This window comes from Protopterus annectens, chromosome 6.part1, assembly GCF_019279795.1.
Source record: "Protopterus annectens isolate FY-2018-M chromosome 6.part1, PAN1.0, whole genome shotgun sequence".
NCBI classification, from domain to species: domain Eukaryota; kingdom Metazoa; phylum Chordata; order Ceratodontiformes; family Protopteridae; genus Protopterus; species Protopterus annectens.
In genome coordinates, this window is record NC_056738.1 from 39,508,421 (window position 1) to 39,522,165 (window position 13,745).

The 13,745-nt window shown below is 38.1% G+C and overlaps 1 protein-coding gene across 2 annotated transcripts in view; it reads left to right on the forward strand.

Moving 5' to 3' along the window:
• Window positions 1-411: 411 nt before the first annotated feature.
• The window catches only part of TRIM54 (tripartite motif containing 54), a 1,123,771-nt gene continuing 1,110,437 nt past the window's right edge, over window positions 412-13,745 (forward strand). For both annotated transcript variants that reach the window (XM_044075469.1, XM_044075470.1), the window contains exon 1: window positions 412-813. In XM_044075469.1, the coding sequence (XP_043931404.1) occupies window positions 646-813 (168 nt within the window). In that variant the 5' untranslated portion in view covers window positions 412-645. The remainder of the gene's footprint in view (window positions 814-13,745) is intronic.

Sequence of the window (13,745 nt, forward strand, 5' to 3'; positions counted from 1 at the left end):
CTGAAGAACTGTGATAGTCCTAAGAGATCTGTGCCTTATTCCTGGAGACTGTACTTTCTCATTGTATGTGTCATCCACTCTATAAATGTGTTTTGTACTCTTCTATTCACTGTGCCATACTTTGCTGGCAAAAAGGCATAAGTATATTTTAATATGGTAATAAAACGCAGTCATTTCTAAATTATAAAATGTACTTAGTTTTTACCAGTAGTGTAGTAATGTCTGCATTTGGATATTTAGGTTTTAAAGCCCTTCTATTTTTTTTATCTGCAATCAAGCCATGACTAAGTGTCATTTGATGCAAGTGACAAATGGCTTTTTCTGCTCTCTGGCTTTAGTGGTGTTATCAAATTTCAGGTGATAAAAATGGAATCTGGAATGCAAGGCCCACAGTTGTCGTCCTCTGCCAGTTTCATGTGACGTCCTGTCTTGAAAGAGCAGGAGGTTTTGTGCCTGGAACAAACTGCAGCTAAAATTAAACACAACTCTTTTAGCTACTAACTGAAGCAAAAAGAGGCATTGTGAAACAGAACACTCTAAAAACACAAAAGATAGAGTGAGACAAAAAAGTAACAGAGAAAACCATCTGAAGATCCTATTTTTTATTTTCAGCACAGGGTGGATCTTCAGGGATTTGTAGAGGGGATGAGCTTTGCGGTGGGCTACAAGCAACTGCTGGGGGACTCCAAGACCATGGATAATTTGGAGAAACAGCTAATTTGTCCAATTTGCCTAGAGATGTTCACAAAGCCTGTGGTCATTTTGCCATGTCAACACAACCTGTGCAGGAAGTGTGCCAATGACATATTTCAGGTAAGATTTATGTATCATTTCTACTTTGGTTAAAAGGATGCATTGCTGATTGAGTCCATATGTTTAAAAAATGTAATTTTAACTCACCTGCTCAGTCTGTTGTTGAATTTCTATGTTTTTGTTTAAAGTGAAGCAGTTCCTGAGGTTGAAATCTACAAGTAGAGCATGGCAAAAAATATTTTGGAAGTAATAATATTATTAGTGCAGTGTCGCAATTTAAAGGGAAAACAGCACCTAGTAGTATATAGTAATTAAATATCAAGTACAATGTAGAAATTTTTCACTTTGTTTTTCTTTAGCAATGCAGTTTCTTATGACCTGTATGTGATCAAATGACCTGGTTTTAACCAAGCAATTAGCAAGTGGCGGCCATGAGAATCAAACACTAGTATGAACGTTTAATCCCTTCACTCTTCATTACCTTTGACATAAAACCATTTTACTAGCCATACTTAATGAATTAAAATGTAATCCATATTTTTTCTGAATGTCGCCAGTAAAAATTTTATGTTATATTCCATATACACCTTTTATTTTATTTTTTTTTCATAGGTTTTGGTCCTTCTCTTGCAAGAAATCAGCAACATTTCCATATCTATGTTATAGTGCACAATATTTAAAATTAAACTGTATAATCTGAATTTTAAATGTACAGTCCAGCTGATCTGTAGGATATTAGTTGCTGTTCAAGCAAAACATAAGAGAGAGGAATGCAATGATACCAGTGTGCTCTGTTATTATATACCTGAAAGCTTTGATTTACATGCAGCCATTTTATATTATTATATTCCACAGGTAATAATTATAGTAACAGAAATTATTTATGGTATACTAATAGGTCTTTAGAATGTGATTTTACTTAACAATTATTTGAAAGATTCTCACTCAACATCATCAGATAGTTTCCATGACAGCAATAAAACATGCGTTTAGCAATATATCACATTTGGGTGTGGTTAACGCAGAGTTTATTCATAGCTGTTGTGGTTTGCTCATGAAGGTGACGTATGAGGACCCAGACAAATTCAGCCATATGTAAACATGTGTTACCCACACACATAAGTTGTACATTACTGTTATAGTGTTGCATTCTTTAAAAACAGAACAGAAATGCATTATATTTTTTACACGTTGTCATCATGTACAGGGACTGCATTTATCCCACTGTCTTTGATACCGGAATTCTCTAGGAATATCTTATTTAATGCACTGTGTGTGTGCATGCATGAGGAAGCTTCTGCAGTGCATGTTTGTTTTTAATCTCATTGCTATGTGACAGTCCAATGACACTGTATCTTGGTACACGGCTGGTTGTACCTAGTAGTGAAGAGATGTTGTAATACTACTGCCTTAAGAAAGGATAACTAGTGCAATTTCAAGATGTAGTAAACTCAGGGTATGTCTTCTTATCACAGAGCACTGGTCAAAAAGTGCTTTGGAGGCTCAGGGCAACTGTCAACACGACAGCAGTAGAGGACAACAATCTAATGGCTATTTGGTGGTTACTAGTTGTGCATGTTGTACTACTACTACTAATTATTATTATTATTATTTTTTTTTTACTTAAATAAAATTTTGTTTTCCTGCTTGGTAATGAATGAGTCATGCCACAGATGATGTTTACTGTTTTGGTAGTTGCATTTACCTGTATTTCAGTCAAATTGCCAAACTAGTTGGTTTGAGCAATGTTGGATGTACAATGCCTATGCTGACTGTGATGTCCAATCACCATTTACCGTTTAGAATATAAAATTCCTTTATTGTATAACTGACATGAAGGACTAGCTAGATGCAGGCATGCAATTGCTGAATTATGAAACTGATATATGAAATGGCTGCACACAGAGGCATAGCTTTATGGAAGGGATGGCATATGAATACTGCAGTAATGAAACTGAAGAAAACACCCATGGCTAGACTGATGTACAGGGAAGGGAGACAGATGGTGAGGATTACTAACATTTGGGTTTGGACCAGGAGCAAAAACGGGGGCTATAATTTGTCAGAGATTTTTAAAGTTCCTGTGGTAATGCAGAATGCTCAAAAACGACTACATACCATATATTCAGTTAATAGTGCACCATTAGAGAAAACACTCCACTTATAAACACATGGATGTTTGTACTTCCTCACATGCATAAACAGAGGGCATTCACAGTTTGCTACTTTTGTCTAGAAACTAGAACTAAATAGAATTTTCGTTGCATTAGAAGCCATGCTCATAGACAATCTGTATATCACTAACCAAAAAAAAAAATATATATATAAGTACTAAAAAAATAAGCAGATTAAAAACAAGGACTGTGCACCACCCTCAGGGATGACTGCAGACATAAAGCCCTATAACCACTCACCCATTTGGGGATGATGGAGGAAAGCAGAGTCCTGTCCAATTCCAACAGGTGAGATACATAAACGTGACATCTGGTACCCATGATCGCTGCCACATTTCTGAGCTGGTTTGAAGAAATCATTGTGCTGTAAGCTTTTGTCTGATACACTGGAAACTGCTGAAGTTAATAACTGATATTTATCACACTAAATCTAAGCTCATATTTTTGGTGGTGTTTAACACAAGACCGCTAATGTTTTCAACACTTTCTTTTTTAACTTGGAATGTATATGCAGTCACCACATTGATTTAGCGTCAGGTGGCACTCTCTGATGCTTATATGGCACAGACAAGGTTTCAGCAATAACAAGTCTGCCAATCTTTAGTCTAAATCAGAATTTCTCTAGAAGGAGGTTTATGTGAAGGCTCGGATCCTTTCTCTGATGTGCTGCTGCATATCTACTGTTAGTTCTGTGAATAATAGACTGTGACAGCATTTTACTGATAGCAGAGTGGTGCTACAGCGATTAGTGTTGCTGTCTCATAGCACTTGGCTCTCTGGTTTCCACATGGCCTGCATGTAGTCTGCATGACTTGCCAGTATCTGCATTGGCTTTGGCTTTGTGTTATGGTTTCTTTCACATCCCGAAGATATGTCAATACGTGAATTGGAAATCCTCTAAATTGTCCATAGGATGGTTTGTGAGTTTGTATGTGTGGTTTGTGTGTGTGTGTGTGTGTGTGTGTGTGTGTGTGTGTGTGTGTGTGTGTGTGTGTGTGTGTGTGTGTGTGTGTGTGTGTGTGTGCGTGTGTGTGTGTATCCTGTAATACATTAACATCCGATCCAGAATTAGTTTTCTACCTCACACCTGCTTCTTGCCTGGATTAGATCTGGCTCTCCTGTATCCCTTAATAACAAAACACAGGTATTAGTTAATAACATAATACAGGTATTAGAAAATTAACTAACATTTTGGTTATTACAGTCAGTTAAATGACTACAATGTATTCTGTTTGTGGATCAAAAGTTTTTATTTTTTTTATTGTAAATAACTTGAATAACTGTAATGTTTAAATGCTCATGTGTTTACTCTGCTCTTAACTGTTGCTTGTAAAGCCCTGTACTGAACCTGATCCACCTAGTCCACTAAGATCCGAGTTATACCCAGTCAGCAAATGTATAAATAAATAAATATATAAAAGTAGCTTTAAGCCTAGAAAAGCTATGTGAATTCACCATGTGGGCTTACCATCTACAAGGCAAGGTGAGTGATTCAGATGCAATATCAGTCAAGTTGCAGGAAGGAACATGATACCTTAAGACAGACTAGACTATGGCAATTGAAACTGAATCTTGAATCATGGAATGTAATCTCAGTGTGGGAAAGGAACCGGTACTTGTATGGGTTAGACTTATTTGGCTTTACTTTTGCATAGACCACTGGTCTTATGTGAGAGTGGTCACTTTCCCACTTTGGAGATAACTTTGAAGAGAAGCCTGTGTGCATATGGTGATACTCACAAACCTCTGCCTGAGTGATGTTCAGTTGAAGTTTGTGCCACTAAGTAAGAATCTCACCTAAATGTGACTGTAACCCATGGAAAGAAAGGCTATCTGTTGTTTTTCACATATACTTAACAGCTATTTGGAGTCTTTGGCTTCTTTTGAGACTATATGGTGGTGCTTGATGTGATATCATTTAGTGATTTTATGGTTCTACTTGAAGCTTTCAGTACTGATGTGGAGAAGGATGGAGACAGTTTGAAATGTGATTGGTATTTGCAGTTGGCTGAGCCTGAGTTAATTTGGACTTCTGTTAATAGTCATGAACTGTCCATAACAAATGCCACATTCAAACTCAAGTGTGATCACACATTGGTAGTAGAGCACCAGGGGCTAAAGGTTAATGACTGACATTCTAGTCATGTCATCAGGCCTAAGTGTTCTGAGCACTCAGGGGAACAGATGTGCTGAGCTGTCAGGTGATCATGTTTGAGAATGATTTGGCTTAAATAGCCACGGTGGTGATGGGACAGACCTGGGAAACCCAAACATGTAAGGGAAGTGTTTGCAATGCCTAGCTGATGCTTCTCTGTTGAATGTGTTGAATTCTTACTTCCAGAAGAGCTTTTCCCATGAACCTGGAGAAGTTGGGAATATGGATTCTGAATGGACACTTTTCAAAATATCAGTAGCTGAAGCAGTATCAAAGGTATGTGGCTACAAGATGGTCAGTGCATGGCAAAGCAGTAAACATATGTCCTTCAGGGAACTACTGGGTTAAAGAAGGGAACTACTGGGTTAAAGAAGGGAACTACTGGGTTAAAGAAGGGAACTACTGGGTTAAAGAAGGGAACTACTGGGTTAAAGAAGGAGGCCTTCTTTGCAATTCTACCAGAGGTGGGAAGTCAGGATTTGACCAAAAGATATCAACAAACCTAGAAGGCAACAGCTGTAACTGTCACTGAAGCAAAGGTCTGAGTGAGAGAGAAGTTTTCTGGAGACATCAAGAATGACTTCATGATGGCCTCAGTGTTGTTCTGGCAAACCATTAAATGGATTTCAAGATGGTATGTGATATTGCCCTGTTATTTCCAGCAAGACAGAGAAACATGGACATTGACTGGAGACATTGTTGAGCAGTGGAAGGAACACTTTAAGGGGCTTCTGAATCTGGAGAACATCCCTTTCTCTGAAGCAACACTGGCAGAAGTAGTGATAGGATTAGATCCATTTTGTGTAAAAGGTTACTATGGCAATTAAAGATTTACATTGCAGTTAGAGTGAAGGAGTGGATGAGAGCTAGACCTAAATGAGAAAGGTGCTTGATTGTGTGAGGATATTATAGTTAACATGCCTTTTTAAGGTTATGTGGAAGCTGAGACGGTATCTCTGCATTAAGAAGCTGGGGTAGTGGTTTCTTTGTTCAGAAAGGGTGACATGAGAATGTGTTCTGATTAAAGAGGAAGCATACTCTATACTCCTCATCATTCCTATGATTGAGTGCTGCAAAGGAAACTTTTAAGCAACTGACTCTCCAATTCAAGGGAGCAATGTGGATTCATTCTGAACATGTAACCATGGATCAAGTCTCTGTCCTTGCCCAGATATTGGAGGGGAATAAAAGTTTATCAATATAGTTGGCATGTGTTTTGTGGATATAGAGGGACAACATGTGAATATGTATTCTGAACTACTTTATGAGAGGCATTACAACAGTAAGGGGGCTCAGGGCCACTGTTACTTGACACTGTGTCTCTTTATTGGAGGGGTGAGAACTGTGTGTTCATACTCAGCATTACATAAAATCAAGGCAAGTGTATGGCTTCACCAAGGGAGTGTGTTATCACTTCTTTTGTTTGTGATTTTAATGGTCAAACCATCAAGACACAGCCATGTTTGGGAGCACATCCAGTTTGGGGACCAGAGACTTGCATCTTTTGGATGGCAAATTATTTTGTCCTCTTAACCCCAAGCAACTGTGATATTCAGAGTGCATTGACAAGGTTCACTGATGTGTATGATGGGGCTGAGATGAAAATCAGTACTCCAAATTGGAGTTGTCATTCTCTTCTGAAAAAGAGTAGATAGCTCTTTGAGGTTAAGAAGAGAACAACTGCCCCAGCTGGAAGAATTTGTGCACCTTGGGGCCTTGTTAGAGACAGAGTGAAGAAAGACTTGAGAGTCTGACTATTAGTGGGTACAACAAGCAGCACCAGTACTGCAAGTGTTGTACTGGACTATGGTGGTGAAGCAAGATTTAAGTCATAGGAAGAGGTTCTGAACTTACAGGTCAGTCTACATCCCTATCCTCACTTATGGACATGTGCCTTGAGTAGTGACCATAATGATGCCATCATGGATACATGCGATGCAAGAGAAATTAATTTTCTTCAAAGGGCAGTTATGCTCACTTCCTGTAATACAGTGAAACGCCTGTCAATCTAGAAGGATCTTGGAATACAGTCACTGCTCCTCTGAGTTGAGAAATCAATGAGATGGTGTGGGTACTTTGTGAGTAGGCCCCCTAGGTACCTTCTTGGGGATGTGTACAAGGCATGACTTACTGGGAGGAGGTCCTGGGGCAATAGCAGGAAACATTGGAGAGTGCATGTCCCTCATCTCATTTAGGAACACCCAGGGACCCCCCCAGTATAGACTGAAGATTAAAAGTGTGGATAAGTTTGGGCTACCTTGCTCAGGTTACTACCATTGGGAGCATCAGCAGGACAGTGTGGACAATGGAAAGATGGCTAGCTGGTTAAACTTCTAAAGCAGAAACTGGTTGTAATGGTTGCTCAGTATGTGCATCCTTTTGTTCAATTAACCACATTCAAATCAGTTAGCATGCCAGGTGTTATTGATTATCATAAACACTGCTAGGCAGAACTGAGAAGCGTAATGTAGCACTGGAACTTCAGCTGTATAGGATCTTCTCATTTTAGTCAAGTTCTTTTCCATCTTTCCACATTTTGGAGCCATTTGATAGGTAGAGGATTTTTTTTAGCTGTTAGAGATTTCCTTGACACTGATTTTCAATATATGTCTCTTGTAAAACCAAACTTTAAAATCAGTAGTTTTGGTCAGTATCTTATCCTTTCTGAGGTACCATGCGGTATCCTTATGAGTGATGCATATACAATACAATGGAAGTATCGACTGACCATTTACTAACTGCTGCTACTGCACATTGAACAGTGAGAAAGGCACACTGAACACTGTGGTACAAGGATTAGCTTATTCCAAGATGTGAAATGCATACTGAACACCGTGATAACCTCCTGTCTATGAAACTGCATTTCTCAACTTTCCTCATAACAGTGCAGGTGACTCACTTTCCTCAACCTATGTTGCTAAGGACTGGAACGCTACCTCACTCTTCCTAAATCAAGACAACATCACCATTCCTCTCCAGCTAGTGCAGCTGGTCTCAATATTTATCAACTGCTTTCATCCTGGCTACTGCCTACACCCTGTACTCTGAGCATGTAGTTTTTTTGCAAAGTACTGTACTTGCCAATGAAACCTATCAGAATATGGAAGATCCTGCAAAAACTCTTGAGCACTCAATAACAGTGTTAAATTTTAGGGACTGCTTTCTTCCTGACTGTCCTCCACACCGTGTTGTCTGAGAGTGCAGTTTTCTGTAAATGACTGCAGACACCAAAGAAACCAGTCAGAATACTCAAGATATAGAAAGAACTCCTGTGCACTTGGTAATAGTGATAAATGTATAAAACATCTTGTTATGTAAACTATGCAGCTCTGTAACTAAACAGATTTCAGCTATAGTTGGAGAGGAAATTCTCCTCCTCCAATTTTATAAAGTAGTCTTAGTGCAGTTATTTTTAGATATCTAATGGTACAGCTAATTTGTTATAAGTAGTGTAAGCAGCATTTCATGTGTACTTTATTGTTCAGCTACAGAATATATTGCCTAAGAAAATCTTCTCTACTCTGATAGTTTTAGGGTTACCTGGGCCGTTGATTCAAAAAAAAAAAACAAAAAACTCTGCTCTATTTACCCTTGCTACACTTGTAGTGACTCCACTCCCCATACCCTATCCCAAATTCCCACTCACCACTCCTAGAGTATATTTATACACCCCCAAATTCCACCCCCACCAACTCCATCCAGTTCCAACTAACCTCAACATCAATATCATCAATATAGCTCCACCTTCTTTCATTTATATATATATATATATATATATATATATATATATATATATATATATATATATATATACATGGTTCCCATTCAGAAGCCTGAAACATCATAAGCCTGAAAATCAAAATCCTGAAACCAAAAGTCTGAAAATTCAGAATCCTGAAAACTCAAAATCCTGAAAGCCCAAAATCCTGAAAGACCAAAATCCTGAAACTCAAAATCCTGAAAACACAAAATAGACATACTGATGTCATTGTGGCTTTGCTATTGTTAGCCCTGTGATGTTAGGTCATGCGTTGGGGTCAGGTAAGTGTCTTGGTTTTATTTTAGGGTTAGGGCAGTTTACGTGTGTTTGGGTTAGGCGCAGGTTAGGCATGTATGCAATAGTGACAAATATTGGGGTTAGGGCGGTTTAATTGAGTTAGGGTTAGGGCGTGGGTCAGGTGAGTGTGCGATAGTGACGGACCTTAGGGTTAGGGTTAGGGTCAGGGTCAGTTGGTAGATATTAGTGTCTTTATAGTGACATATTAGCATTATTTGTGTTTTCAGGATTGGTCTTTCAGGATTTTGGGCTTTCAGGATTTTGAGTTTTCAGGATTCTGAATTTTCAGGCTTTTGGCTTCAGGATTTTGATTTTCAGGCTTATGATGTTTCAGGCTTCTGAATGGGAACCATATATATATATATATCCAATTAACTTCTTATCATACTATTCATACCTTATTCTTCTTCATCCCACATATATACTCAACCTACCTTACCATTAACCAAACCAAACTTAAGATCCCATTGATATACCCCTACAATTAAATATGATACTGCCTATCATTCTTTCTGTCTCACTTCTTCTCCTTACTAACATTATGTTCTTTCATACTTTAGGAATAACAAACCTCACATCCACCATTACCTCCCAAATATACTATCATGACTCCATAAATAGCTATCTTAACATTCCATCCTACCTTCTCAACTTAGTCCCCTACCTCTGCTTTAAATATAGAACATTTCAGCATCGATCCCCACCTATAAAGCAAAGTATTCTCCCACAATACCTAAATCAATTTCAGTGTCTAGACTGTCTGCCTTGTATATCCTTCAATGTGGTGACATACACCCTAAGCCAAGGCCAACCTCCAATACAAGTCCACAGTCTACCTTAGTTCTCATCACAATCCCTCCCAGAACACCACTAGTAAAAGCCACAATATTTTCTTCATCTTCCTCATCCTCTTCAACAAACCAACCAAAAAAAAAACTAAAGTTCATTATAGTAAAAAACTGTGTCGCATACATAACAAAATTACTGAGTTGCATACGTAGATATCACTTTATACCCCAACATCATAGCAATCACAGAAACTTGGATCAAATTGCATGTACAAGATAGAGAACTGCTTCCCCCAACTACAATATAATCCAAGCTCACAGAATTCAAAAGAAAGCAGGTGGGATAACCCTACTCTTATTTTAATACCTATACTTATACCCAATACTCTAACCACATCCCAAAATTTCAAAATAAGGTAATACTTATCACCTTTCTAAACCTAAACAAAAAAAGCATCTGTATTATAGTACTCTATATTCCCCCTGGTAACATTTCCATTCCCATACTATAAGGCATACATTTTTGGGCAACCACCAACATCCCAAACAAAACTATCTTACTAAGTGATGTGAATATAGCCTGGCAGAGTCTGGCCTCTAATTCCCCATCTTGCAGTATGAACCTATTCAGGTTAACACAGCTTATAAACCCCCCACCAGATGCAAAAAAATATACAACAAAAGCTCCATTCTAGACTGGATACTAATGTCCAACCTTCAAAAATTCATAACTTTTGGAACACTCCCAGAAGCCCTAAGACATCACCTTTCAGCTTATACACTAAGAAATATAATGCATCAAATCAATAAACATGAATTTAAAAGAACTTGCAACTTATCTAAATTTAGCCAAGAATCATGTCTCAAGACACTAAAAGCCATAAATTGGTTCATCCTGAAAGCTCTCTACTTTGACTATGCTGTCGATTTTTATGTAATAAAAGAGTCAAAACTAACCATTCTCTGTAGTTATCAAAACAGAGTTGAAACCTTATGCATGCCTGGAATAATGTTTGGCAGGACTAGCAAAAAAACAAAACAAAAAAAAAAAAACAACTAAGAACCTCCAAGCCATTGGACAACTTTGCAACCCAGTCAAAAAATTAGTAAACAATGATAAAAAAAAAACTTTATTACACTAACCTACAAACGAACCACAAAACATAATGCGAAAAAAAATCTTGCTTCAATTAACTCATTATTCCAGTTCAGCAGAAAAAAACCCCAGTCCATCATCAAATAGCTCCCCTCTTCAAACAGCACTCTATATTAATCCAATAAATTTGTTCAATGGGTGCCAATCTATAGTATAGCATGGCTCACTCTCACCACATTTACCCATCATGAGGGGTGCTCCACAGGGCTACATACTGAGCCCCCTTCTCTTTAATATTTTATTGAAGACCTCCACACCTCCTCCTCCCAAGCCTCTCTAGTTCAGTATGCAGTTAACACCATACAAATATGTTCCTGCAACAATCTGTTCCAGCTAAAGCAATTCAAACAAGAAGCTTTCACCTCCATCAAAATCTGGCCAGAAGTGCTCACCTTCTACTCTCTCAAACCCTCAAACTTCTCCTATTTACCCCGAAAACTCAAACTCAGTATGAAACAACATTTAAAATCATCTCACTAAGTAACACAGAAATTGAATTAGTCTGAAATATAAAACTGCTAGGAATGATAGTCGATGACCAACTCAAGTCTGACCTTCACTTCTAAAGCAATATTAAAAAGACCCATAAAAGACTTGGAATGCTATACAGACACAAAAACTTCTTAAGTATAACCACAAAAGCCACCTTTGTCAATACTTTACTCATAATGTCTCAGCTTTATGGTGCCCCAATCCTAATTTACAAGCTAAAAAAAAACTAAGAAGCCTACTATAACAAAATAGCAAATTAACAGCTAATGCCTCCCACTTTTCATACCACTCCACTGCACTTCAAGCTCAGAAATGATTAGCAGTCTCCAATTACCTTACTTTTGTACAACTTCTCACAACAGATAAAATTGTTCAGAAACTTTTTGCTTGCTCCACATTACCTACCACCCAAACAGACCTCTCTGATCAGAAAACAAACAACTGCTCTCCATATATAAAACAAACAAATCTGCAGGATATAAGTTTTATTCACACTCTTCACAAATAATTGGAATACTTTACCTTTTTCTATCAGATGCAGTTCTTACCACCATACCTTTAGAATTACACATAAAAGGATTTTTTATCTAAATCTTGACTCTGCTCTTGCTCTAATCCTGGTTAAAATATACACCTTTAAACTTCCTTTCTTTTTCCCCATCTCCATCATTTAAGTACACCCTGTATCTCCCCTTTCTCAGACATATTGCTCACAGCAGTATCAACTCTACTTATAATGTCTTCCTTAAACAAATACTTTTCCCAAAAATCTATTATGCAAGCTGGATACATTTTATATTAAAATGTATACTCTTGTATATATCCTGTTATTTTTAATCCACTATTTGTTGACCGTACCACCAGAAAGGGTGGTGGGGTAGCCATACTTTACAAGTCTACCCTATCTGTCAGCGTAGACACCCAACAATCACCCCAGTTCAATAATGCTGAAATTCTTATCTCAAAACTACAAATTAGCAAAAACAAAAATGTAAACATTGTCTGTGTCTACATTCCCCCAGGGATGAACACAGAAAGCTTAGAAGGCTTCTTATATTGGTTATCCAATAACCACCCCCAAGAAATAATTGTTCTTGGGAATTTCAACATTGACTGGAACACTTGCTTTTGTGAAACCCCCACAACCCACATAAACCTCTATGGATTTACTCAAATCATAACCTCCCCCACCAGGACAGGAAAACCCAATAACAAGGAAAGTTCCCTAGACTGGATACTCGTCAATACCCATCTTCAATCTTATAAATCAGGCACTTTGTCTGATGACCTAAGTGACCACTGTCTCACCTATATAATCAAGCTCAAAGTAGACTGCTCCTACCAACCCACCTATAGAACATTAAGAAACAACAAGAATTTTATTCTCAACAAGTTTCAAAATGAACTTAAGGCATGCAACTGGTCAGTACTAAAATGTCTCCCCCTAGATGAAGCAGTAGCATATTTTAACACCAAATTCCTTGTTATTCTTAACTCCCATGCTCCCAGCCGCTCTATTAGAACCAAAGTTAATATTGCACCATGGCTTTCTAAAGATACCAAAACCAAAATTTCACTCAGAAACAAAGCGTGGGCCACCTAATGAAAAACAAAAGCCCCACTTGATCAACTAAGATTCAGACAGCTAAGGAATGACACCAAAAAATCCATAACCTTAGACAAAAAGAACCACTACTACCATCTACTGCAAAAACACCAAAACAAACCTCAAAAGTTCTGGGCAGGAATAAACCAACTACTCCACCCAGGCCAAACCACCACTCCTCCCCCCTCAGCTTCCCAACAAAAATCCCCAGTAGACATTGCTAATAACTTCAACAACTTCTTCACAGAGACTATCCAGTCTCTAGCCAGCCAACTCTCTCCCAATGGCTCTAATTCTAATGTAGTCACACCCAGTACCCAAACATAGCTAAAATTATGGAGACGTGTGTACACATACAGCTCATGCACTACCTCACACAGAAAAAGCTGTTGTCCAACTTTCAGCATGGCTTTAAGCCACACCACAGTACTACTTCTGCCCTCCTCTCTTTCTCTAACGTCATTAACCACAACAGCAATAATAACAAACTATCCTCAGCACTCACTCTAGATCTATCCAAGGCTTTTGACATGGGTGACCACAAAATGCTTATAAATACCTTGA